A 26,200-nucleotide genomic window follows, 5' to 3' on the forward strand; every position below is an offset into this window, starting at 1 on the left:
CTTCCCTTGTCCCTGTGGGATGGGGCACGGAGCAGTCGGATGCCGCAGGGGAAGCCAGGGGTTTGGCCCCCGTCCTCACCCCTGCCCATGTGGGCGCAGCTGGCCGCCCGCAGAGGAGCCCCCGGGGGGCCATGGCATGGCAGGCCCCGCAGGGAGGGAGGGCGAAGCCCCCGCAGCCCCCCGGGAGCCTGACAGCAGCTACATGTTGAGAAAGGCGAAGGCTGACGGCTGCTGACTGCCCTCTGTGCCCGTCTGCCTGTCCTCTGGCTGCGGCAGCGTCCACGGCTCTGCCAGCGGAGAGCCCGGGCAGAGCACAGCGGCAGGACGGGCCACCAGCTCCATGCCAGCGAAGAGGGACAGGCTGGGGGAGGGCACAGTGGCATCTGCCGTGTCCCCTGCTAGCCTGCTCGCTACCTCCTGCTCACACGGACAGGCTGGCGCCGTGGCACCGGGCTGCCCGTGGGTCTCCGCTTCCACCCCTTGGTCCTCGCCGGGGGCCGGCGTGGCCACAGGCAGGGGGGCTGCGCTCAGGGGGGTGAGGATGCTCTCGCCTGCCAGGGGCGGGATGTCCGTCAGCAGGTCCCGGGCACACGGGGCTGAGCCCACGGCGAGGGCGGAGGGGTCCGAGTCCGGGCACGTGCCCTTCGGGGAGGGCTGGCCGCGGCAGAGAGCCTCGAACTGCCGCAGGATCTGGGAGGAGAAAGGGACGGAGAGAGGGTGAGAGCAGCGTCGGGGAGGGGCATCGGCACCAGGACCTTTTCCCAGTGGTGGGGATCAGCCCCGGTGCCCCGTCCCAGGGCTCAGCCTTGTCTCCTGGGGACCAGGCTCCCCACTCCCGGGGGAGGCGGATGATTCCCTCCCCTCTGGGACATGCACGGAACCCCTCGCAAGAGCTGGGCGTCCCTGAGGACGGGCAGGCCAGTTCCCGGGAGCCCCCCGCCCCAGGAGAGAGCACGGGGACATGCCAGGAGTCACCTTTGTTGCTCGGTTGGCGACAGGGCCGGGGCTGCCCTGGCTGAGCTGCTGCAAGCGCTGCCGCGTCCCAGTGGAGATCTGCTCCAGGGAGAGCAGATCGGAGCACGCAAGGGAGGAGATGGCACACATGGACCTCTGCGGGCAGGAGAGCGCAGCTGAGCCCGGCGGGCAGACCCCGCAACGCCCCGGCTTGGCTCAGCTCCTTCCCTTCCCTCACCCCTCCACCCAGGGCGGGCAGTGCCGCGGGCACACGCCAACGGGCACTGCCCCGCGCTCACCATGCGGACGCAGTCCCCGGGGTCCTCCAGCGCGCGGCTGAGCAGCTCCAGCACCACCTCGCAGTTGAGCAGCCCGCACCTGGCGAAGGGGCAGCGGTTACAGCACCCCGAGCCCCCAGAGCTGGCCGGGCACGGGCAGCCCTCCTGCCTGGCAGCATTTCAGCCCCAGAGGTCCGGGCCAAGGCAGGCGGGGGAGCAAGAAGGGCTCGGGCTGCCCCTCAAAGCCCCCACAGCACCCCCTGCCCAGCCCTGCAGCAACCACAGTCCCGGGGAGCGTCCGCCTCGGACACTTACTCCTTGACGAAGTGCTGTGCTTCCTCCCTGGTGAGGAAGACTCTGGCACCGCGGGTCAGCGCTGACACCAGGCTCACCTCCCGCACGCAGTCGCCCAGGCTGTCGGCGTCCACCCTGCTGGGGGAGATGCCTCGGTGGGGACAGGGGCCAGCCCGGCTCCCTCCTGGAGACCCCAGCACAGACCCCACCACCCTCCAGCGGGCAGAGTCCCCCTCCAGCAGCTCCCCTGCCTGTGGCTCTGCCCACCCATGGGCTGCCCAGGCTGGGAGGCCAAACATCCCAGGAGGAATCCAGCCAGCAGTGCCAGGGGACTTCGGATTAACAGTGTGGAAAACAAGGGAACTGTTCCTGGGGACGAGGGAAGCATCTCAGACGGTTCCAGGGCAAGGGGAGCTCCCCGCGGCCCCGTTCGCACCTCTCGGCCGTGTGGGTCAGCTCCCGGCTGGCCCCGGAGTGGCTGTCACTGCCCGACTTGCTGCAGGAATCCGACGTGCGGCTCAACGCGCTGTTCCCCTGCGAGGAGTCCTGGGAGCTGTGCCCGCTGTCCGCCTCCTCCCAGCCTCCCCCGGCCAGCCCCGGCTGGTGGCTCACTGCGGGGACGGCAGCAGTGAGTTGCTGACCCCCAAACCAGCCCCAGTCCCTCGTGGGGACCACCCCCAGGACCTGGGGGCTGCCCCAGCCCTGCAGCAGGGGTCACCTACCTCGGGTGCTGTGCGCTGTGGTGGCTGCTGGTGGCTTCACAGGGCTCCTGGCGGGAGAGGGGGCTCTCACGGGCTGGTAGGTGTCCTCGGGGAGCTCCCCGCGGCGATGCCGGGGCCCCTCCGGGGACGGGAGCACAGCCTGGGCCACCGCTTCGGCCGCTCGCTGGATGGTGCTGAGCAGGGCTTCCCCCGTGGAAGCTGGGCAGAGGCCAGGGCGTCAGGGGCTTCCCAGGGAGCCCACCCCGGCCCCCACGCACCCACTGCCTCGCAGAGTGTCACAAGGGGGCAGTGGGGACCTGCCCGCAGTGAGGAGCCGGGCTCCAGGCACCGCCGGGCTGTGAGGGGCTTCTGGCTGGGCAAGGGGGGCGAGGAACACCCGGGAGCTTCTGGGACAGGCCACGGGGCACAAGCCGGCCTCCCACGTCCCTGTCACACCTCCCAGCAGGGAAGGACCCGGTGCAGCCTCCCACCACCAGTGCCACGGCCACGCCGCCATCCCCAGCGCCCGTTGGACGGCTCGGGGAAGGGGAGAGCTGCACAAAGCAGGGGGCGCAGCATGAAGGGGCTCCGAGCCAGCCGGGAACGCTTGCCGAGAGCCGGCAACCAGGTTATGCCTCCGAAGGCGGGGAGCCGGGTCTAACCCCTGGCAGGACACGCAGGGTGAGGGGGCACCAGGCGTGGGCACAGCCAGGACTTACCAGAGCCGCTCTTCTCGCTGCTGAAGCCAAATCCTTGCAAGGAGCCGCTGGGACTGGGGCTGGAGCCCATGCCTGGGGGAGGCACAGGGCACGTTCAGACGGAATGCAGGTGCCCGGGGTCACCCCCCACTGCTGCTCCTGCCCCTCGCAAGCATGGGGAGTGCCCGGGGCAGCTGGGAGGAGCTGGGACGAGGGCAGCGTCCCCCTGCTCCCCCAGGGACGCTTCTCCCTCTGACACAGCACCCTGCAGCAGCTCTGGCCACGGCTGTGGGACATCCCCCAGCAAGCAGTGCCAGGGCCCACGGTGGGACAGAGGAAGCACCCAGGCACCCATCACTGGGGCCTGCAGCACCCTGCCCTCACCCCAGCAGCTTCCCTGGCCGGGGCCCTCTGTGCACCCACAGCTCCAGCTGGAGGGGCCAGACCAGTGCTGCCAGTGTGGCCCACGGGAGGCGGGTGGGCTGTGAGGGGCCCACGCTTACCTGCGGGAGGCAGAGGAGGGGCAGGCGGCACGGCGGGCTGCGGGAGCGGCGCATCCAAAAAAAGAACACTGGCCAAGTCCTGCCCGGAGAGACGTGGGTGTGGGCCGAGAGCTGGGGAGCACCAAGCACCCCGGCCGGGCCCCAAGACAGGGTCTGGGAGGCAGAGCTGCCCTGCTGCTCCAGGCACGGCCTGGGCAGGCTGCCTGGCACGGGGAGAAGAGGGCTGGCACTCACCTGCGCCGCTGTCCGGACCTTCTGGTTCAAGCTGTTTCCGTGGAGCGGGTCTGGGGGCCCAGAGAACACTGCAAGGCGGAGGGCAGGGAGGCTGAGGGGCTCCTGGCTCCCCAGCACGGGGCAGGATAGCGCAGCACCCTGCGGGCAGGAGCTGCCCCGGGCTCCCCCCACAGCCAGGCTGGGCTCTCCGGCATGCGCAGGGCTGCCCCCTGCTTTCCATCCCAGCTCCCCGTCCTCATCCTGCTCTCCATCCCAGCTCCCCCGTCCCCATCCCGCTCTGCATCCCAGCTCCCCCGTCCCCATCCCGCTCTGCATCCCAGCTCCCCACTCTCATCCCACTCTCCATCCCCGCTCCCCCCCTCACCCCGGTACCTGCTGCCTCCCGCACGAAGCCCGCGTTCCGCTGCAGCTGTAGCACGAACTGGGGGGAGCCCCGGGCGCACGTGTGCAGGAGGATCTTCAGCACCTGCGGGCGAAGCTCCGAGACTGAGACAGCCCCCGGGCTCCGCCGCGGTGCCCACCCCCAGCGGTGCCAGCCCGGCCCCGGGGGCCCCTCCGCGGCGGGGGGGGGGGGAGCCCCGCGGCAGCCGCCCCCGACCCACCTTCAGCTTGACGCGGCCGGAGCGGCTCTGCAGCCGCCGCAGCAGGTACTCCAGCAGGCACTGGCTGCGGCCCGGCGACTCGCGGGACAGCTCTGCGGCGGCGCTCAGGGTCCGTGCTGCTCGGGGGCACCGGGGGCAGCGCCACCCCCCCCCGCCCCGCTCCCCCCGGGGCCCCCTGCCGCCCACCCCGGTTCCCCGGTGTCCCGCCCCCCCCCCCCGGGGCCCTCCGCCGTCCCCCCCGGTTCCTCCCCCCCCCCCCCCCGATCCCCCCCCCCGCCGAAGGATACCGGCGATCTCCTCCAGCACGTGCCCGGGGCACGCGGCGCCGTCGTCCGCCGTCCCGCGCAGCAGCAGCGGCAGCTGCGGGAGGAGGCGCGGTGAGAGCGAGGGGCGACCCACGTCACCGCCGTGACATCACGGGGGGGGGGGAAGCAACGTCACGGCCCCGGGCAGCCCCTCGCCCCCTCCCCTCCCCGCCCGGCCCGTACCCGGCTCAGGAAACTCAACCGGTCTCGCAGCGGCACCGCCATGACACTGCCAGCACCGGCCCTGCCCGGCCCGAGAGCGGCCTCGCGGCTCCGCCCCCCGGAAGGGGCCTCGCACCAATGAGAGCACGAGGTGCTGCTGCTCGGCCAGTCATAGGCGAGGAAGGGCGGAGCTCCGGGCGGAAGTGACCCTCGAGACTGACGCCGGCGGCAAAAGGGCGGGAAATAGGAAGTAAACATCCGGCACCTCCGCCAATCAGAGCTGCCCGCGACGAGCGACCAATCACTAGGGGCTCCGCAGCCGCGTGCGACCAATCCACGTCTCCAGCAGGCCAATCCGGCCAACCCGCGATAGGCCGAGGGGACGCCCTTCCGCCGCCACCCAATCAGAGACCCACCGCGCTTTGATAGGCGTCCCGATTCACCTATCGACAAGCACGAGGGGGCGGCCGTCCGCCGGCCCCCCAATACCAGGGCCCGGCTCTTTGATGGGCGGTGCGGGCGGCCAATCGCCGCAGTCCCGCCATGGCGACGCCGGGGCCGTGAGGAGGCGGCGGCGGCGGCGATGTCGGGCCGGGGCGTGTGGCTGCGGGCGCGGGCGCGGCTGCGGCGCTTCCCCGCGCTGCTGGCGGGCTGCGGGGAGCAGGTGCGGGCGGGGACCGGGAGCGGGATGGCAGGGGATGGGCGGGGGGAGCGCGGCGAGCCCCGGTTCCCTGTCGTTCCCGCAGGCGGCCGCCTACGGCCGGTGCGTGGCGGCGGCGGCGGCGGGGCCGGCGGAGCTGCGGCGGGACGTTTGCCTGGAGGAGTTCCGCGCGCTGCAGGACTGCTTCGCCCGGGCGGTGCGTACCGGGGCCGGCGGGCGGGAGCGGCGCCCCGGCCCGCGCTGAACCGCGGCTCTTTGCAGGCGAAGGCGACGCCGAAGTGACGGCGGCGCCGGCGGCCCCCGGCCCGCGCACCGGGCTGGAGACGCTGCAGGAAAATAAACCCTCTCGGAGCCGACACGGTTTGAGCTTCCATCGCCGAGCAGCCCCCGGAGCTCCCCCCCCCGCCACCGCCCGGCGGCACCGGCGCCGCGGTCACCGCCGGGCTCCGGGGCTGCTGGAGGCAGGGGCGGGTGCGGGACGGCAGCACCGTCGCCACCGGGCTCCGCTGCTCCCGAACGGCAAACGAGGCGTTTCCCGCCCCAAGGCTGGGTCCGAGGGCAGCAAATCCCGGAGAAAGCCCAAAATCCTCTTTTCCTCCGGCGACACGTCAAGCAGAGCAGCCGCGACCCCGTGGCTGAGCAAGGTGAACTGATCTCTTTTTTTTTTTAATTAATAAAAATGAGAATCCGGATCAAAATGCTTCAGCTTATTTTATTGATCAGCTCAGCCTCCCCTCCGCTCTCTCCCGCCAAGCACTCAGTCCCAAAACGCGCAGTCCCGGGCAGGCAGAGGCCACGCAGCTCCTGCCGGCTCCCAGCCCACACCGTTCCCAGCTGCTGTGGAATGGCGGGAGCATCTTTGGTCCTGGAGCATCGAATCCAACAAACACACGTCACGGACACAGGCAGGTCCGGCCCCGTGGCGCAGGAGCCTGCCCTCGCCCTGCCCTCACTGCCCAGGCCGCACCTGGCGGGCAGCAGCGGGCAAGAAGGGGCAGATCCAGCTCCCACTCCGTCTCCCTCTGCTTTGGAAAGGCTTTGGAAAGGCTGGGTGGTGCCACAGGGGACATAGCCTGGACCTGGCTCCCCCCTGCAGACTCCCTCCAGCACCCGCTGCTGTCCCTGCCCCGATGGGCGCGGACACGGGCCGGCTGCGGAGCGGCTCCGGGCTCCTGGCACGGTGCTTGTGCTTGTGCAGCATAACGGGGAAGCTCACTTGGACTACGGGGGAATCCTGAGGGTTAAGGCCATGGCAGCCACCGGGAAGCGGCAGGGATGGTTGTCCTGAAGAAGCCCGCCGGGGTCCACGGCTGTTGCCCTGCGGCTCTGTGCCATTTTAATGAGAAATTAAGATGACATCCTTCAAGCAACAGGCTCACGGTCCAGGCAGGAACTAGAGCAGAGAACCGGGGGACAGCCCCATGTGTCCGATAACCACCCACGAGGTCCCGTCGGACGCGAACTCGGCAAGGCCAGTTTGCCAAAGACACTTTGATACACGGATATAAAAACCACCACAGTGATGAGGTCTGTAGACTCCAGGCTGGGAAATGTCAGCCGTTCTAGTGAGCGCTTTGGGATTCAGTTTCTTACATTCGCAAGTCAGGATGTAAAAAAACCAAAAAAACCTCCAAAAAACAGAGGGATGAATCACTGTCTGGGAGCTTGAAACGAACCAGGGCTCTCATGGAAGCTCTTCCCTTCCTTGCCCAAAAAATGCATTTCCAGGGGCGGAGTACTGACATCCATGGATGTGAAACGCAGCACGGAGGGGAGCTGGGGAGAACGCACAAAACGAACGCTCCGCCGTGTTCCAGAGAGCAGAGGTAGGTGTGCTGGAGCCAACCCCCCATCCACCCTTTGAAGCCACGTCTTTTGTTCCCAAATTAGTTGCCTCTTGCAGAAAAATCGAGCTGGGGGGGGAGGTCTGCAGCCCCCAGGTTGAGCTTCATAATGCACTTGGGACAGGAGAAGTCAAGCCTGACAGCACGGCTGGGAGCTGAGTGTCCGGGGAGGGCGGCGAGAGCAAAGCTCCGCGTTATTGCTAGCGTGCGGCCAACCGACGGAATCCCTGGGAGTAGAGGCGGCACAACAGCAGCAGTTGTGCCCGTTTAAGGCAGCGTTTCTACCAAACTAGGCTCCTAAACCACAACTATCTCCTAAACATGCAAGACTAACGGCTCCCATTCCAAGAGGAACACCAAAGGAGTTGGTGATGCTGGTCCTCAGCTCATGCTCTGATGCTGCTCCAGAGCAAAGCCTTGCCCGGAGATGTGCGAGCCCGGCTTCCCCTCCTCCCGCAGCCCCAGATGCCCCGCGCAGCCTGGGCGAAGGAAGCCAGGGCGGGCACCTGGGAAGCCTTTCGGAGCAGGCAGGGGGATCACGGACCTCGGTTCTGAAAGGGGAGTCGAGAGCCGGATGGAGAAGGCGATTCGGTACGAACGAGATGTCGGACAAGGTCCTCGGAAGCTGGCCTGGCAGGGAGCCGAGGCAGATGGCAACCTCTGAAAGCCAGAGGATCTTTCATGGTTGCCATCTCCTCAGCCACCTGCAGGCCCACGCAGGGAGGTGCGACCGCAGCAGAGCCTTGGGATGCTCACGGTTCCCCGGATGGTGCTCGAGGGTCCAAGGAGATCCCATGGGATCAAGCGAAGTGCTGCTGGCTTAGACCAACCCCCGCCCGAGCAACAGCAGCCAAAAAACCAGCTGGTTAATGTGAGCCTTCCCCACGGAGCTCCTCAGCCTCGTGCCTGTGGCCAACACCCGCAGCCACCCACCGAGCGCGACCACCCCGCTCACACGCTGCCGTCCGCCGGCGTCATCTGCTTGATCTGCCGGCTGCGGACCACCTGCTGAGCCCCCTCGGCAACTTGGTGCAATCGTGTCTCCAGAGCGCTCCGGAGGTCGTTCACTTTCACATCTGGAAGGGGGTTCAGGCCAATGAAGACCCCCGCCCCCTGTGCAGCCTCCTCCTCCTCCTCCTCGGGAGGCAGCAGGTCCCGTCTCCTCCGGCGGAGGTCCAGGTCCGCCTGCAGTTTCAGGTCCCGGTTCGGTTTGACATCGTGGTCCAGCTTCTGGTCCCCCTGGGCAGCTGCTCCTTTCTCCGGCGTTTGGGCAGGAGCGTTCTCAGGGCCTGGCTTCTTCCCAGCATCGTCTGCGATGCCCCCATCCCCGTGCCTCTGCTTGCTCCGCACACCTCCCTGCGGCTCCTGGGCCACGTCCACCACCTTCGCCCGAGGAGCTTCCTCCTTGCCCTCCCCTCTGCCCGCCAGGTCCCTCTGCGAGCCCTGCGGCCGCCCGCCAGCGCCCTCGGCTCCCTCGGCACCCGCGCCTCTCCGGTGCTCCCGTAGGTGCTGCTCGCTCTCTGCCACGTTCCTGTTACTGGAGGAGTCCAGCACAACTGCCAGGTCTTTGGGCTCCACCTGACTCAGTGCTTTGGCTTTCAGGTCTATTCCCGAGTCTCTTTCCAGACTCTTTCCTGCTACTCCCTGAACTTTGGCAGCCCCCAGCTGTTCTCTTTGGATGGGAGCTGTAGCTACTTCCACAGCTTTCAGGGAATTTTTCTTCTCGTGGACGTCTCTTCCAGCTTTGGCTTCGCGATCTCCTCCCAAATCCTCCGCCAAGGGCTTCTTTTCTAGGTGGTTTCTGGCCGCTGGAATGTGCTGGGCATCCCCGTGAAGGGGATCCCAGTTCTCCGCAGGGTTTTTAACAGCTCTCTCATTCTCCTGTAGCGGCACCTTGGGAGGAGCCCCAGGAATCTCACGCCTGTGCCCAGCCTCTTCCAGCTTTCCTGCGGTCCCCCTGCGCTGCTCCGCGGGGTCGGCGGGCTGCCTGCCCGGGCCCTGCGCAGGGTGCTCCAGCAGCTCTTTGCTGAGCAGCTTCGCAGCAACCTCTTGCTGAGCTCCGAGGGCCTCGTCCTCCCTGCTCTTGGCGAGGGGCACGGCGGGCTCCGGCTGCGTTTCCGCTGCAGAACAAAAACCGACACGTAAAAGCTGTTTCTGACGACGAGTGACAGATCCCCTTCTCCCACCACCACGTTCTGCACAACAGGGGACAGGAGAGGAGATCACACCACCGACAGCCAGGTGGGAGATAAGGAGAGCCGTGGGGCAGGGAGTGATCCCTGCGATCAGGGGCCGGGGATCCCCACCTCGGAGGCCAGGGTGAGGCACAGACATGGCTCTGCGGAGCGGACCCTGCCGTGTGCCCAAGGGACTCGGATCTCTCCCAGTCCGCTTCTAAAGCTGCTTTGAGCCGTGATCAGCCCACGGAGGGGTCACGCTCTTCCGCCACGTCCTTACCTTGCTTCGGCTTCTCCTCTCCTCCCTCCTCCTGCCTTTGCTGGTGGATCTCCTTGTGCTGCTCTTCAATGACAGCCAGCAGTTTTGCTTGCTGGTCAAGTAGCTGCTTCTGCTGTACCTGCTGTTCTTTGATCACCTGCAGCAGCACAGCGTGATCAAGCAGTTTCGCCTGCTCCGCTTCTAGAAAAGGGCAAAAAAGAAAGAAGAAAAAAAATAAATCCATGACCCAAACCCCTCACTAATCCTCTCTCAGCGCTGGAGGGGCTGCAGGGGCTTTCCCCAGCAGGAAGGTCCCACTCTGCAAACCCTGCCCGCTCGCCAGGAGGGAGGGACAGACGCAGCACAGCTCTGCTGCCAGCGGCACCGCTCCGGCACACCTCCACGGAGGATGGCAGCCAAAAGCCCAGACTGGCTGGTCATTAACACAGGATGCTGCCCTCCCAAGAAGATTCCGGTGGAGGGATCAAAACCAAGCTTTCCTTAACTGCTGAGGGAGAAGTGCCGTGAAGGAGAGGTACAGGGGAGCAGGTCTGCTGGGGTCCCAGCAGCTGCTTGGCACAGGAGCTGGAAGAGGACAGGACTGGCAGAAGTCGGTCGAGAGCCAGGGACTCGGCTGCCCGAGCGAGACAAGCTGCTTTTAAAGCTGCCTGCGGTGCCGGGGGAAGCGCCAGTGCTGCTGCAGCTCAGCTCTCTGCACCAGCCAGGCTTCTCGAACACGGCCCATCTCTTTGAGCGCGCTGCAAAGACTTCAGCCCCGCTAAATCGAGCCTGAGAAGCCCACACAGAGCAAATGTGGTCTCAGGAGGAACTGGAACAGCTAAGGTGCAGTGCTGGGAGCTGCCCTCGGAGGGAAACTACCCACGTGGTGCGACAAACCAACACGGAAACATCGACCCGACACATGAGCTACAGATGCTGAGCTGGGTCTTTTCAGAGGGCAAGTCCTGGGTTATAGCCAGAGTGACAAGAAGCCACTGGTGTCTCTTCTCCTGGCTCAGCCACATGAATGTCTAGCCTGGCCCATGGCAGGAAAACATGTTCCTCAACACCAAATCCACACGGTTTTTAAACACCTTCAGGGATGGGGACTCCGCCACCTCCCTGGGCAGCCTGTTCCAATACTTCACAACCCTCTCTGGAAAGAAATTTTTCCCAATATCTAACCTAAATTTCCCCTGGCGTAACTTGAGGCCATTCCCTCTCGTCCTGCCTTGAAGCATGAAGAGTCCTCACACTCCTTACCCACCGCTGGCTTTTTACGCCCGGTTTTTCAAGTCCCATTGCAACGGAGAACGGAACGAAACGAATCGGAAACCCAAGCTGTAGCCTCCAAACAGAGAGGAGGGCGACACGCTCCCCAGGAGCGGAGCCCGCTCGCTGCCTGCACTCATCGGACCGAACGCCCATCACCTGCAGACCAGGATGCAGGCGCAGCGCCCTGGGACCCCAGCACAGGGCTGGGGTCCAACCTGCCTCGCAAGGCAGATGGCGAAGGCAGCGAGCTCAGCCCGAGGAAGGGCACACCGCAGGGTACCGGCACCGACGGTCCGTGGAAGGAGCCAACGGGGCTTTGCCACCACTCCCCGGCACACCTACGTGCCCAGGTCTCCCCAGGCACTAAAGCCTGCGTCTGCCCCACGCTGCCAGGCTGCAGGGCGATGCCCACCCACCTCCCCACCGAGCTGCCGGCTCCCCCAGATGGTTTCACTCCAGCCGCGCTCTTGCCGGGGCAGCACCGCCTGTGCTGGAGCCACCAAAGCCGGGGAGTGGCCGGGCCCGGGTGCCAGCGTCCTCGGGGAGCCCTGCTGGGGGTTGTGCCACCCATTGAACGTCCAGCCTGCACCGAGCATCCAGCCTATGCCGCAGGCGTCAGCCCGCTGGAGACAGGCGCCAGTTGCTGCCGTGGCGGAGGTGACTCCATCCCAAAGCTATGTGCTGGCGAGAGCCGGGAACAGCGCTGGCTGGCACCGTCCTCCCGCAGGGAGAAATCCTGCCAGCGCAGCCCCGGCTCCCGGGAAGAGCTCAGCACCTTCCCCTCGCCACGCACCCCGGGGACGCACACTCACCCTCCAGCTTGCTCTCCATGTTCTCCTGTTGCTTCTCCTCGATGTTTCGGCTCTCCCTCGGCTCCGGCTGATCTGCTCTGTCCGGGAGGGGCAGCTCCTGCTTTTCCCCTGCAGACCAACACACGGACACCTCTGCTGTCAGGAAGGACACTCCGGCAGCAGATGTTCCCTAAAACGACTCTACATCGCGTCGTCCCTCCCTGCCTGAGCCGGCACCGTTTACGTTCAACCCGATGACTGCACGGGAAGTAATAAAAAAAAAAAATATTTCACAATCTTCTAGACTCGTGGCAGCGCGCCAGCGCTAACTACCTCGGCCAATTAAAATGCAAGAACGGTCCTAACGAGCTTTTAGACGGGCACTTAGCAATGTGTTACCTGTCAAGATCTCCCGGCTCCGTGTCCCCAGTGAGTTCGGAGACGCACGGGAACAGCACGGCACCTGACATTTAGTAGGCTGGCAAACAACTGTCTGACAGACATTACAGTGGCTGTCAAAGCCACCAGATTCCTCCTTTCCCCAACAGCTGCCGAAGGGGCCGTGCACGCTCACGTGCTAATCTCATGAAATTAAAAGGAAACACTGGGAAGTAGGTAGGAATAACCAAATTGCCCAGTCTCCAGCGGGGATTAGAGGTCAAAAGGAGAGTTTGTTCAGACAAGCCACCGCGGAGGGAGCTTACCAGGGTCGGCTTCCTTCTCCACGGACTTCGCAGCCTCCTCTGCCTTCCTGGGGAGCAGGAGCTTTGATTTCTCCCTGTCACCTGCAGCCTCAGCTTTCCTCTCCCCGTCCGGCACAGCAGCTCGCGCCTTGGCTTCCGGCACTTGTTTGCCTGGCTCCAGCTCTTTGAGTGGCGGCCTGCCATCCTCCGGCACCATCACCTCCAGGACGTCCTTCGGATTCTTAGCGGGCTCGTCAGTCCCTCCCCGTGGCTGGTGCTCAGCAATCGCTTCCTTCCCTCGTTTTGGGCCAAGTGCCTCTTTCTGGGGACTGGGCACAGCTGGTTCCTCCAGCGCAGGCTTAAGCAGACGATCGCTGGCTCCTCCGGGCACCAGCTTGTTCTCGTCGGACTCCTCCCGCTCTCGCCCCATGTCCACGACCACTTCGTCGTGCGGGACGGGTGGCTCGTGGCGGTGCGCTTCCCCCACGGGCAGGGCAATCCCTAGGGTGGGTGACAGGCAGGGTCAGGGGGCTCCAGACCGGTGGGAGAAAGCAGCAGGTTCGCAGCACACCCAGCACCCAGCTACCTGCTGCTCCTTCTCAGCCCTGCCCTTCTCATCGGGAGGCTGCGTTCCTCACGAGCCTCGAGAGCATCAAAGACTAAAAAACCTTCAGTCCACAAGGAGAGACCAGGATCTTTATGGGAAATAGTCCTCTAACGCACACCTCCCAGCTCCGAAGCCGCCACCCTTCCCCCAGCTTCCTCCTTACCTTGATCGGGTCGGTCAAGCTGCACTTTCTCCTCCGGCTTTCCTCCCTCCTTCTCCTCTCTCTTGGGTACCTCCATGGGCACCTTGATTTGCGGCTGCTCCATCTCCTCCTTCTCATCCAGCAGCTTCGGTTTATCGCGGTCATCCTCCGCCTCCTCTGCCGCCGGGTTCTGCTCTGCAAATGCACGGCAGTTAATGGCACCCGGTTCCGCACGGCTGCGCCGGCAGGACCAAGGCAATGGCTTTGTCCGCGGCAGCCCCCTTTCACCAGCGCAAGCCCAGCAGCTACTTTCCCCCCAGCGCTGGTACGGAGGGGCTGAGGCTTTTGTTCTGGGGTCGCCTGTCTGTTTTCCCTACAGTGGCTTTGTATGGAGCTGCCAGCGCGGAAGCCCAGGCCAGGCAGGCAGGCACAGCGCCGGCTGCCGCTGCCAGCCCACGCCGCCAGATGGTAGCATCCCCCCGGCTCCCTGCGCCGGACCCCCGAGCACCGGGAGAAACCCAGGAGGGGTCCAGCCGCAGCCCCCCACCATCGCCCTCCTGCTCCCACCCACTGCAAAGTAGCTCAAAAAGCCCGATAATTTTTTTTTTTTTCCTCCTTTTTGCACACGAGCGGTTCCTCAGCCCTTCAAACGGCGCAAGGAAGACGGGTGGGAGGGAGGGAGGAAAGCTGGGTGACCCCGCAGGAGGCACCAAGGTTTGAGGACTGAGATTTAACATTAGGCATTAGGGGAAACTCCCAAGGGAGATGGGGGAATCCCTCCATCTCTCCCTCAAAGAGACAGGATATTTCTGGGAGACGCATCCCAGTCAAACCAGTTACTGGGTTCAGTGCTGGAGTAACCACGTGGAGTTTTTGGCACGTCCCATGGGATGGGAACGGTCCTTCCCACCCCAGGGTGGCAGGAGACAACCCACACAGCACGAAAAGGGAGTGAACTCTTCCTTAGAAGAGCAGCAGAGGAGGAAATCTAATTGTTTCCCAGCACTGAAGTTGTTCTGCAGATTTTTTTCCATCCAACAAACTCTGAAAAAAATAATAACAACAAAAAAAAAAAATCTATCTTCTGTAACAAAAAAAAAAAATTCTCAACTCTTCCCCCCCTTTACCCTCCCCTATGCGATTTCCTTTGGGGAATTAATTCTATAAACATCTTTCAATTTTCTCCTCCCCCTCCGCAGGGCTGGTGCGATTTATTACAAGATGAACTCATGGGAAAGCAGAGATTGCCACAATTTCAGCTGCGTGGGCCTTACCCAAGATGGGGGGAGAAAAAAAAAAGAAAAAAAAAAACCAACAAAATAAGTACAAAATCCTGGCCCAGAGGGATCCGTGCCAGAAGGAGCCAGCGCCTTTCCAGAAACCTGGACTCTCTGGCCCAGAGCTCCGCACCCAGTCGAAGGGACGTGCGCTGGGGCTGGCCGGCGTTCCAAGCTTCTTTGGTTTGGGAATGACGGTGGGAGGGGAAACGGACTCGGATTTTCTGAGAAATTCAAGTCTAGTACCCAAGGGTCCCACTCTCCATTGAGGGACTTCCCAGGGTTCAGCAAGTCACGGCAGGACACTCCTTCTTTCAGGAAAAAACGGGCTGCAGGAACCAGTGCCCAGCCCTGGACGGGGGCCCTGGGAAGCAGGAGGCTGAGGCCGCCGAGGGGAGCGCTCGGCACGGCTGCGGATGTTCCCAGCTAAATTCTGGCCTCGCAGCAAAAAGTTATTTACTCTATTGGAGGAAAAGTTTCTCGTTAATTGGTTCATGAAGCCGGGAGATGGCTGCCTTCGCAGGAGAGCGCGGCGCGGCTGAAAGCGGAGGATCCAGAGAATCGCAGCGCGGGCAGAGCCGTTCCCACGGCGAAGGGAGCGACGACCCGAGGCAGCGAGATGGTGTTCGGGAGGGGAAACAAAAAGGAAGGAGAGGGGGAAGCTCTCCGTGCAAGCGGGAAACGGAGGAGTTAAACCCACAAGTGCCCCCCCAGGAGCATGGCAGGGCTTGGCCGGAGGACCCTGCGGCAGGTGAAACCCGCCGCGGGTCCGGGACCCGACCGGAGGCCCCGCTGCCGAAAAAAAACGTGGATCATAAATCAAGAAGCAGGCACACGTTAGGCGTTCTGCAAACAATGCACGAAACGACCAAAACACAAACAAAAATAAAAGTCTCCACACCATAATAAGACAAAGCTGCCTCTAAGCCGTCATTTGCTCAGCAGGAAACAAAATTAAGTTCATCATCAGGGCGTGAGTTAACGACCTCTCATGCTGCAGGGAAATCTGTACGGGGCTATGTGTGGTTTGCAGAGCAGGATTTTTGCTCAGGATGTGCAATAATCGCTCCGGCTGCCCCGCCGCCCTCCAGGTCCCTGCGGAGAGCGTCCCAGCAACGCTGCGCCCCTTCGTGTTTTACGAGCGGCGCTGGACCTCACGGGCGAGGGCTGAGATGCTGTGAAAGCTTTTTGGCTTACAGCAATGGGCACCGGGCAGCACCAGGAGGGTTTGGCTCTGCCCAGGGGGTGCCCCCCCCCGGCTCGCCGTGCTCCTCGGCAGCTCCTCTCCCGCGCTCGCCGGGCGGCGCAGGGAAGCCGGGGCTTTCTGCGACCGATTTGTGCGTGCGTGCGTGTGTGTGTTGTGGTTTGCCAACAGCCTCTCCAGGCTGCAATAAAATTTCATGATTAGCAACCTAAAAGCTTCCCTTCCCCCTCCGCTCCTGCTTCGGATAGTAGCAATGGTCCCAGAAAGGCATTAAATCCCTCCTCACATGGTTTTCCTATCGCTCTCGTCCACCGCAGCGACGGCCGGAGCCAAACGCCGCGTCCGCACACCCTGCTGTCGGCAGAGACAGCGAGACGGCCCCGCCGCGCTCCCCCTGAGCCAAGGTGATCCAGTAAAGGCACTGGGAGGGTCTGGGAACAGCACAGGGAGCTCGGGGGGCTCCACTCTCACCCTGCTGCTGAGCGATGCCCGGAGCATCGTCCGAGGGCTGACGAGGGACACGGGGTTCAGGACCTGCTCGTGGCCATCCAGCTCCGGGCTCACCTGAATTGCTTCGGCGCAGTGAAATGGAGCGAGATCCTCGAGCTCACGCCAAGGAAAACGAGGAAGAGGCAGGCCAGAGGGATGGGGGCAAACCACTGCCCTCGAATGTGCCGAGCAGCCTCACCCCCCCCGCCCCGAGCCGGGCAGTGACCAGCCCTCCCCGGGGAGCCCCGCGCAGCCCCCCGGGCCCAGCTGTGCCTCCAGGAGCCACCCCCCCCGCCCCAAAACGGCTACAGATTTCACAAGGTTATCGAATGGCATCACTGAAATTAGTTCACAGTTGTCTCCTGGCGCAGCAGCAGAAAAAAACGAACCCAAATTACAAGAGGCTCCTTTTCTGTGTCACAGGCACTATTAAAAGCTCGCTCGCACAAAGCACCGGGGAGAGCCGCAGCGGAGCCAAGCTGTTCCTGCAGCTCCGAGGAGCTGTGCATAATCCACGGCTCGCACGTGTTGGGGCTGCTCTGGCCAGTAACGCCGGCGGGGACGCAGCCCGCGGCCGGGCAGGTCTCTCCTTCGGGGGCCAACACGCAGATGCAGCACAGGGATGGAGGAGCCCTCGGCATCGCGCCCGGAGAAGCCAAACGCAGACCCCGATTTCACCCCAGTCCCTGTAGCACTGACCAGCACGTCCAGTAGGACGGATGGACGGACGGAGAAGGGTCCCCAGCACGCGGGCTCTCGGGGAAAGGGCGCTCTTGCACAAGGAGCGTGAATCGGGTCTTTGTTACCCGATATTGCACAACGCCGGAGAAAAGAAAATGAAGCAGCAACGATCAAGTAAGGAGCTGAAAAATATTACAAAATCTTAATCCACCCCATGAGACCCTCTAGGGTGCTTTCAAATACAGAGAGAAATTGCCTAATTAGCTTTTTTTTTTTTTTTTTAAATGGATAATTGCCTTCATGAGCTTTCACAGGCAGCTTAGCAACCTTTTAACACACGCGCACGCGGCACGGAGCGGCGGAACGTTTCTGAAAGGGGTTTTATACCTTTCCCGAAGAGCTGCTGACAGTAAACCTCACGCAACACAGGCAGGGGCTGTAATGGGCACTTGGGTGTCGTTAGTAAAAACACCAGTCGGAGTTTGCTGGTCAATACGTGCTCACATAAAAGGGCAATGTTCTAATATTCATAATCCCGGGGTCCACGGGGCAGGGTTTTAATGAAAGTCTGTACAGTTTGGTCTCGGCAACATCAAAGAGGCCAATAAAACTCCTCGCACATGCTGAAAGGCCAAAGTCAGACGGTGAAGGCAGCGCTGGGAAACGGCCCCGTGCAGCCCCCAGGTCTGCCTCAGCCAGGCAGCTCCGGGCTGGGGGGCACGAGGAAGGGGCACGGAGGCACCCTGCGCCCGGGGAAGGGGCCGAGCACCCACCACCGGTGCCCAAGGAGGAGCCGTGTGTTTCTGCCGAAGCCCCGCGCGAGGAATACGAAGCAGATGTGCCCGACGAGGGCACCCAGGTGCTGCGGGGCAGCCCGCATCCTGCGCGCCCCCTGAATGACAGGATGCAGCTGCTGCAGTGTTTTCCAGGCTGCAGGCTCCTGCCTCTGCAAAACAAGCTGGGAGAGGATGAGGGGGGAGCCGCGGAGGTGGGAAGAAGGGCACCATTTAACGCCTCTCATTGCTAGTCAAGCCGACATCCTGCCGAGGCTCAGGGAGGCACGGATCCAAGGCGCGGGGCGGTTCGCGGCAGCGGCTCTCCCGGGGCAGCCCGGCGTCCACCCGCCACCTCCCCTCGACCCAGCGAGGTCCTTGTCCCCCTTCCTCTGCCCAGCTCCGTCTCCCCCCCTGGGCCATCCCTCTTCCTCCTCCCAGGGGATGGAGCGCCCAGGCCAGACTCTGCTCCCCAGGGAAGAGCCAGCAGCCCCCTGGCTACAAAAGGGACCACGCTGGACTCGGAGGGCAGCTGAGCTCTCCCTGGGCAGACGCTCACCAGCGCGTTGGGAGCTGCACGGCTCCTCCCCGGGAAGTTTACGAACCAACAGCACTAAAGCAGCCTTCCTCCCAGGTAGGATTATTTAATCCAGCAGCAAGTGCCAGGCAATAAGCCCGATGAGCTGCGGGCACATGCGGTGGGTACGGCAGGGCGACCGACGAGTCGCTGTGCCACGCGATGATTAGCCGCAGGCGTCCTGCTCTGCCGCCCCGGTTCACGCGGAGAAGAAGTGGAGAAGAGATTTAGCAAACTCCAGCGGACACCATCTTTTATGGGACTTTTTTTATTTTCCCAGTCACAAGAACACGTGTCATTAGCGACTCCTCCTGAAACGAGCAGCTGTTCTTTGGCCATTACTGCTCCAAAATTAACCAAGACGGAAGAATTCAATCGCATCCCTCCTCCCAGCCCTGCTGAGTGTGCTCCATTATGGCATCGAGAGCATCTTTTGCTCCGAGTTCACGGGCAAGCCAGGGCCTGAGAAGGCACGTGTGCCTCGGGTGAACCGCGAGCACCAACGCATAAAACCCCATCGCTGCCAGGGACGGAGCAACCCGGGAGTGAATGTTATCGGCGGCAGCACCGGTGTCTCGGAGACACTCAAAGCTGCTCAGCAGGAAAAGAGCCAACAACCGGGAGGGAGGATAATCTCCCGAAGAGACAAGCCCCTTTCTCGCTTCCGTTCTCAATCTCTGCGAGGATATTTCAAGGCCCTCCGAAGAACGCAAAAAAAAAACCACACACCAAAAAAAAAAACAACCCACCAGCACGAGCAGAACCAAACAAACATAAAATAAAGGAACAGGACGCAGCCAGAGATGAGGGGCAGCGCGGGGTCAGGCGACACCTGCTAGCGATGGCCTTGCGAGGCAAGCCTGCAGCTGGGGAAGGGAGGGATCGGCCGTAATTCCATCAACGGCCACAGTAAACAAATAATAAATAACGTGAACCAGTAAACAAAGCTGAGGCATAATCACGGGCTTTGTCAGAGCGGGAACCAAACCCAAATTTATACCCTCACAACCAAAAAAAGTCAGCGCCCATAAATTTACATACCTTGGAGCGCGATGAATGGCTCGTTATTGGAACGGCGGACAATGCGCTGGCAGCGATGGTGAAAGCAGCCCTGTTTGGCCACTGGCACCCCCCTACAGGTGGCCAGCGCGGAGCCGGCGCTGCGCTGCGCTCACAGAGCTGCTTTCATTACCCTGAACGGTCCTTACAGGGGACCCCAGCCCCTGCACCCCACCTCTCCTTTCCCTTCCCGAAAGAACAGCTCCCACAAGGTACCCCTGGAGCGCACACCAGGCAAAACTGCAGCCTTTCTTGGGAAAAACCCCCAGGATGCTGTGAAGGTGCACGGAGCTGCCTGGAAAAGACCCTGCTTCCACTACACTTATTTTAAAAAAATACTTTTTTTTTTTTTTTTTTTTTAAAGAGGTGAAGCTGGGAGCAGGGCTGAGAATCACAACTCAAGCAGACACATACCTGGGATTTTGACTGAATCCTGGTCAATTCTGGTCTCCTCTCCATCCAGGTGCTCCAAGCCCACCACTTCTGTCTTCACAGGGGCATCCTCCGTTGCAGACAAGGTGGTATATGTACTGATCACCAGTATTCCCAGGCCGATCCACAGGATAATCTGCACAACATGCCAGAGCTTCAGTTAGCACAGCAAAACAAACGGGGCCGCTCCGTACGGCATTCTTCACGCAAACAGTGTCTCCAAACAATTCAAAGCTCAGTGCAATTACACATATCAATAAGAGGGAGAGAAGAGGAGAGAAATTTAAGAGGAAAAAAAAAAAAAGAAAAAACAGAAGCTCTTGGCTGAGGTTCGTGTTTGGATGTAGAGATGTAAGAACGAGAGTTTCTGATGCTGGAAGCTGTTGAAAAGGCGACTCCTGCACCAGGAGGGCTCAAAGGCAAGTGGACAGGATGTAAGGACAGAAAAATGCATGTGGCAGACAAGAGTCCAGCTGCAAAGACTCATTCTCTGGTATTTCCAGCAACACCATGAAATCAGGTCTGGCTGAGAACAGAGGTGCCCGACCTGTCTACAGCCCAGAAAGGTTTCTAGGGAGCCCTTAAAAATTCTGATTTTTGAGAGCAAGATTAAGATGTCCACACATGAGTCCTGGTGGCCAGTGCTCAAGCAGCTGACAAGAATCCTCACTGATTTCCAGAAACCTGAGACCAAATAGAATAAAACTAGAAAGACACAATCTGGATGCTGTGGAGGGAAGGGCTCCACGAATTTCTCTAACCCAAAAAGGAGAAAGTGACCACCACCAAAAAGAACATTTATTTCTACATAAATTGATCTAAAAGGATCTAATTCCACGTGAGCCGTAAGAAAGAATAAAACACTCTCTGCCTTTGACTGCACAAAAAAAAAAAAAAAAAAAATCTCTGGGAGCGCTGGCAATTCACGGGGTAACTCGAGAAGGAGAAGCGAGACGACGCGCGGCAGCAGCATCTGCCGTGCCCGGTGTCAGGGCTGCCCAACGCCTGCCAGCTCCTCCAGACGAGAGCGGTCCCAGCGCAGAGCCGAGCGGATGGACTGCTGGCTGACAACACTGGCTGGGGGGGGTTAATTAAACTCTAATATATTATTTTTACCTAGTTAATCATTGCAATTGCCACAGGAAGGGCCTTCTCGAGGAACCCGGTTTGCATGTCAACGCGTCAACGGCACTGGATGACTGGCAGGAGAAAGTCTGCCAGAGTTTGGGCTGAAGGGAGCGGGCAAAGAAGCGGCACCCCCCGCTAGGAACGGTCTCCCCACAAACTCCCTTGTCACAACAGACCATGAAAGCAACAGGAACCACCACACACAGAACAGAAACCACCTCTGCAACGCTGGGAAGCTGAAAGTTTGCAGCAAATTGGTATTTATGATGCAGCAATTCCCCCCTCACCTTTTTTTTTTCTTTTTCTTAAGTACACTCTGCTCTCTGAAATGCCAGAGATCCGGCTTATTTCTGCAGCTCCGCAGACGGCAGCGGAGGATCCGGGGCAATTCTGCAAACTGCATCTTCTGTTTGCTCCTCACGGCCGCCCTGGTGATGCCCAGAGCTTGCAGGCAGCGTGCCGCTGCTCCCCCTCTGCTCTCTGCCAGTTCCCAGCCCCAGCCCTGCTCCCTACGTGCTGACTGCGGCTGCCAGGGAGAGGACATCCCTTTTTCCACCACGCGTCCGACGAGAACAACTCGCTAGGCATGTTTCATGAGCCAACCGTATAAATGTCTGTCTGCAGAGAAAACCTCCTGCTCTGGGGCACGATCCTGCTGCTGTCCCGTAGGAACCACACAGAGAGGTGGGTGAAACACCCAGAGCACTGGTGGTTCTGGCTTGGGCTGTGATACCAGCTCACGAGAGGACCGCATCCCACGGGACTCGTCCTCTTCCCCCGGAATCCTCCTCCTGCAGCATTTACATCCCAGTTTGCAAAAAGCAAAACAAAAGGATGCTACTTCAGCATGAGAAACACCAGGAACAGGGGACCATCGCTACAACTGGGAGCTGCTGGAGGGAGAAAACCGAAAATAAAGGGGAGAAGTGAAACTGAAAGAAGCAGCTAAAACATTGGCATCCCCGGGGCAGGGAGGAGAGGCCAAGGCTTTCCTCCCCTCCTCCACGCTGCGGGAGATCGCCCAGAAACGTGGGCCAGGGCCGTCAGTGCCTCGGGCCCCGGAGACCCCATTCCCAACCCACCCCTGCAGACAGACAGACGCCTGCAGAAGGAAAAGGCTGGCGGGATGTGAGACAGCTCGGGACGAAGGACGGGCAGCGTGGCCAGGGGGCAGAGGCCGGACCTTAGAGACGTTGCAAAGGAAACAGAAGTGGAATCTGCTCCCCGCCTTGCCGTGTGGCGCACAAAGAGCAGATATCCTGCCATCCCGCTCGGGCCAGACGCGGAGTCAGCAGGTCCCTGCCACTGCTGCGAGCTCGTCCGCTTCCCCCCATCGCACGATCTACAACCCCGGCAGAAATGCACTTTGCTACTGGAAGGCTGTTCTGGCACCTTCCAGAAACAACAGCAGAGAGGAAGAGCGTTGCCACAAAGAGGATCTATTCTGGTGCCACAGGAACTAGTAGCAACGTGGGAGAGAAGGGAACTGTAGGAAACGGCTGAAAACACTAAACGTGTTAAAAGGATTTGTGTTGTTTCTTATCTCAGTGGGGAACCACACACTCGAATGCCTTGGATTCAAACCTCTTTGATGGTTCAGAGTTCATCTGTGAGCTTCCCAGAGCAGTGGGTACGGGCACACGTGGCACTGCAGGGGCTGGGCTGCCCATGAAACAGTAGCCACCCCTCACCTACCCCATAAGCAACTGGAGACCAGAATAAAGAGGTCCACAGTTCGGCTTAATCCCACGGAGATACTTATGACATGGAAAACCAGGCAGTGTGTACTCAAGGGACCACCGAGGCTGATCTCGCAATCGAAGGAAGAGGAACGTGGGGTGCAAGGACTTGGTGGCTTGAAGAACCAAACACAGGCAGAGGAGCCACCTACCCCCAAAGCATCCAGACAAAGAGCTGAGAACCCGGAGCAATGAATCCCAGAATCCCAGAATGTGAGGGATTAAGAAGGGACCTCAAAGGATCATCTAGTCCAATCCCCCTGCCGGAGCAGGACCACCTAGATCAGATCACACAAGAACACAGCCAGGCGGGTTTGGAACATCTCCAGAGAAGGAGACTCCAAGGAGAGGGACAATGCTGCAGAGCAGTTCGAAGCCAGCAGGCGGTCCCGCAGGAAGGATCACCCCCACACCGCTGAAAGGCAAACCCGCTGAGAGCAGAGACCCTTCTCCAGAAGCACCTCTCAACGCGGACGCGGCGAGAGGACGTGCCAACCCCTCTGGCTGCAGCCTCTTCCAACCGGCAGGTCAGCAAGGCAAGGGCCTGTCTCCCGAGAGCAGCTCTCCGAGCACGGACGGGAATTCAGGAGAGGAAGTTTACGCGGCCGTTTCCTCTGCTGGTCGCTTTCCCTCGGCCGTCCTTCCTCCCAGAAGACAACTAGAACTTAGTACAGAAGTGTCATCAGCTCAGATCATCTCCTCGAACCACGCCTGAGCCATCAGCGGGGAGCAAAAAAAGCTGCATTTGTGCAGAGTGACGACATGCTCCAACCCGTGCTGGTTTGGACACGGAGCGTTTGGAGGGACAGAGTCATGGCGAAGGAATGCAGAGCCCCGGTCAGCGCCGGGTTTCTCCGACGGAGACGCCGCGCTGCTCGAAGGGCTGTCCTGACCGAAAGCGCCTGCGGCGAAGGTGTGCCGGCCGCCGCGCTGCCAGGGGAGGGCAGAGGGGAATCTCTTTTCCATCCGCACAGGAGCGAGACCCAGGGGTCATTTCCTGGCCTCCAGCAGCCTCTCCGCAGCTCCTCTTCCCCAACCGGGACAACAGCACCTCCGGCCGCCCTAGGAGGGGCCTCTCGGACAGCCTTGTGTCAACACCAGGAAGCCAACACCTTCCTGCTGGAAGCTGAACGCCCTGTTTACAGACCTCAACGCGACCTTCAGCAGCACCCTGCCAAACCTCGCTCCGTGCCCCGCGCCGGGCTGCCGGAGGGCAGCAGGACACGGCCCGGCACCCTTACGGGAACACGTAAAGCCTCGCTTTGCACCATCTTCCCAGCTTGGTAAACCCAAACCTCGTGTCTCACCAGCCCCAGAAGCTGCCCGACGCGGGACTCTGCTGGATGCCAGAGGTGGCCGACAAAAGCGGCCAGATCTCAGCAGCACCGCAAGAGTCAAGATGATTCAAGGAAGCGTCAGAGCTGGCGTTGAGGTCTGCTGCTTCGGAAGAAAGTTGGAGATGATGGACGGAGGGAGAACGTGTGTGTACAGTGTTTAGACAGGGAAAAGCAGGGAAGGGCAGCTATGCCCAGGGCTGGCTCCTTCTCCCCCTTGACTGCCGCTTTTCACAGGAGCATGTTTTGATGGAGTGGAGCGCCTGATCAAAGAAAAAGCAGGAATGAAGGAGGAGACCAAAGACAGAGCTTCGGGGAAAGAATAAATGAATCTCTGCAGAAGACCTGGAGGAATGAGGAAAGGGTGGGCTCAGAATTTGGCTCCGGAGTGGAGGCAGGGAGGTGCTCCATAGCCTAGCGTGTTCCTGAAGGCAAGTGTGCCCTTGCTGCAGCGCTTCAGAGCATCGGTCAAAGCAAGTATGCAAACTTGACAGGTGATGGATCATTCAAGAGCAGGCTAGAGAGCTTGTTACCAGCCCCTTGAAATGCCAGGGTAACCTGGGGGCTGATGCTTTCGATAAGCCCTTATTCCTTTGTGGAGATTTCTGCAGGACAAACATCTTCACCAGCCTTGTGACCAGCGATTCAGGTCAAGCATTGTGAGGGCCCCAGTGCTCAACCCCGGGCAGCTGACAGTCGCCTCTGGGCAGCCAGTCCAAGAGCTCAGCACATCCTAAGTGCAGTTTCGAGGCACTGCAGAGAAACGTTCTGGCTTGGCCGGAATAGAAAGTAATTCTTGAAAGCGCTCTTTGTCTCCCTGAAAAATCCAGGCTGGCATTCAGGCTCCCACTTGGGGTTTCAGTCAAAGAAGTTAGGACCAAAGTGTCAGAATTCAGAGTTAAAGTTGGAAAGTTGGACCATTTCCTTGTGTCAGAGAAAGTAAGGGGAAAGGGGAAAAAAAAATGCGCCTTGCTTAAAAACTTCACGTACATTTGCAAACCCACAAGTCATTAAACACAGAAAAAGCCATTAGTTCTGTAGGACCCACAAAAATGTCGTGCTCTGCCCCTGCTGACTCCGCAGTTTGCCGAAAACCTTATTCCCAGCCCAGCACTGTCGTGACTGGTAACGCTGGGGCAGTGGCCTGCTGAAAAGCATTGGATTAAGTTATTGTTAGAAAAAACCCCAAACATGTTAACTTCAGCCCCACAAAAGTACAAGTATTTGTAGAACCAGAGAGATCGAGCCCAGCAAAGAGCCACTTTGCTTCAGTCCCTGAGGAGGCCAGTTCAAACTGGAGCAAAAGGAAAAGCTAAAGTTCTAACAGCCTCTGAACGACCCCAATTTTTAAAAAATCAGTTCCTGAAGCAACACCTCTATGTGTGTGTTCCTTTTTATTATTATTTTGGTTGAAACCAGAAAGCTGAGGGTCAGCAGCAAGAACCGCATCGCTGAGAAACCGTGTTTGTTTTACCCAGCCCAGGCAGGTTGGGATGTAAGGCCCGTTAAGGTTTTATAGGCTGCCTGGATTTCCCATTCTGCGGATACAGAACCTGAAGCCCACCAGAAGGCGGACTGGAAGCAGCACTTTATGCACTAAATTAATACTTCACTTGCTGCCAGAGGGATGAAAAGAGCCGGTGTTCCAGCGCGGGGCGAGCGCTGGGCCAGCACCTCCTCGGCTGCTGCCTGCACGCCCATAAGCGACGCCGCTCAGAGCGGCCGACCAGAACGGCTCCCACCTGTACTGGGCAGACTGGAGGGGGAGGCTGGAGGAGGTGCTGAGCAGTTTCTCTGCTGCAGCCAAATTAACTACGCTCCCAGGCTCTGCAGAGGGCTTAGGGGGATGTCGAGCGGCATCAGCACTGACCTGTGAACAAAGTGCATTCTTGTGGATCTTCTTGTAAATAAGGGCCGGGCAAATAAAACAAATGAGGCTTCCCATGGTAGCACCTGTCAGGCCCAGGACTGTTTCCACTGGCAAAGAAGGAGAAGAGAAGTCAGCAAAGGCCCCTCTTCTAGGACAGCCAGAGCAGCAGCACGTGGCGGCTGTCCGAGCCCCCGGGCAGGCTGGGGCACGACCCTGGCCATCCCACCCAGAAATGTGAATAAAAGAGAGCAGAGAAGACAGTCAGGCAACCAGCCCTGGCCCCCAGCTCCTCACTCACCGTTTGGGATCATGATGCCTCCTACCATGGTTCCAAACACCACAGCCAGCGTCAGGGCTTTGAACCGAAGCGGGGGCATGTAACCCCCAGCAGCGAAGGTGCCGTCTTTTTGCTGGAAGAGAAAGGGTGGGAGAGGGAGAACGAGTTTAGCTCCTGCATGAGAACCCCA

General features: G+C 60.8%; 3 protein-coding genes across 5 annotated transcripts in view; 1 reads left to right on the plus strand and 2 right to left on the minus strand.

The window, feature by feature from the left end:
* Positions 1 to 43: 43 nt before the first annotated feature.
* TEPSIN (TEPSIN adaptor related protein complex 4 accessory protein) lies at positions 44 to 4,794 on the minus strand. 2 transcript variants are annotated; one of them, XM_086623909.1, is made up of 13 exons: positions 4,753 to 4,794; positions 4,552 to 4,624; positions 4,265 to 4,356; positions 4,035 to 4,128; positions 3,663 to 3,730; positions 3,429 to 3,507; positions 2,947 to 3,018; positions 2,249 to 2,446; positions 1,963 to 2,137; positions 1,548 to 1,661; positions 1,254 to 1,332; positions 976 to 1,110; positions 44 to 690 (listed from the first exon to the last, which is right to left on the minus strand). In XM_086623909.1, the coding sequence occupies exons 1-13, from the start codon at positions 4,792 to 4,794 to the stop codon at positions 199 to 201; spliced, it is 1,713 nt and encodes a 570-aa protein (XP_086480035.1). In that variant the 3' UTR covers positions 44 to 198. The 2 variants fall into 2 exon arrangements, with proteins under 2 accessions (XP_086480035.1, XP_086480036.1); XM_086623910.1 differs by having other exon boundaries at positions 1,548 to 1,664.
* A 520-nt stretch (positions 4,795 to 5,314) lies between these two features.
* On the plus strand, positions 5,315 to 5,674 carry NDUFAF8 (NADH:ubiquinone oxidoreductase complex assembly factor 8). The gene is made up of 3 exons (XM_086623929.1): positions 5,315 to 5,395; positions 5,478 to 5,588; positions 5,654 to 5,674. Exons 1-3 carry the CDS (start codon positions 5,315 to 5,317, stop codon positions 5,672 to 5,674), a joined length of 213 nt encoding a protein of 70 aa, XP_086480055.1.
* Positions 5,675 to 8,187: 2,513 nt separating this feature from the next.
* The window catches only part of SLC38A10 (solute carrier family 38 member 10), a 34,080-nt gene continuing 16,067 nt past the window's right edge, over positions 8,188 to 26,200 (minus strand). The window contains exons 9-16 of one of the 2 annotated variants that reach the window (XM_086623903.1): positions 26,032 to 26,143; positions 25,734 to 25,840; positions 19,645 to 19,798; positions 13,192 to 13,365; positions 12,443 to 12,922; positions 11,760 to 11,867; positions 9,694 to 9,873; positions 8,188 to 9,356 (exon numbers count right to left, since the gene is read on the minus strand). In XM_086623903.1, the coding sequence (XP_086480029.1) occupies positions 8,188 to 9,356; positions 9,694 to 9,873; positions 11,760 to 11,867; positions 12,443 to 12,922; positions 13,192 to 13,365; positions 19,645 to 19,798; positions 25,734 to 25,840; positions 26,032 to 26,143 (2,484 nt within the window). Of the gene's footprint in view, positions 9,357 to 9,693; positions 9,874 to 11,753; positions 11,868 to 12,442; positions 12,923 to 13,191; positions 13,366 to 19,644; positions 19,799 to 25,733; positions 25,841 to 26,031; positions 26,144 to 26,200 lie in introns of both variants that reach the window. The other variant, XM_086623904.1, reaches the window with a different exon arrangement.

The sequence above is a fragment of the Tauraco erythrolophus genome, chromosome 20 (genome assembly GCF_009769465.1).
Source record: "Tauraco erythrolophus isolate bTauEry1 chromosome 20, bTauEry1.pri, whole genome shotgun sequence".
Classification (NCBI taxonomy): Eukaryota; Metazoa; Chordata; class Aves; order Musophagiformes; family Musophagidae; genus Tauraco; species Tauraco erythrolophus.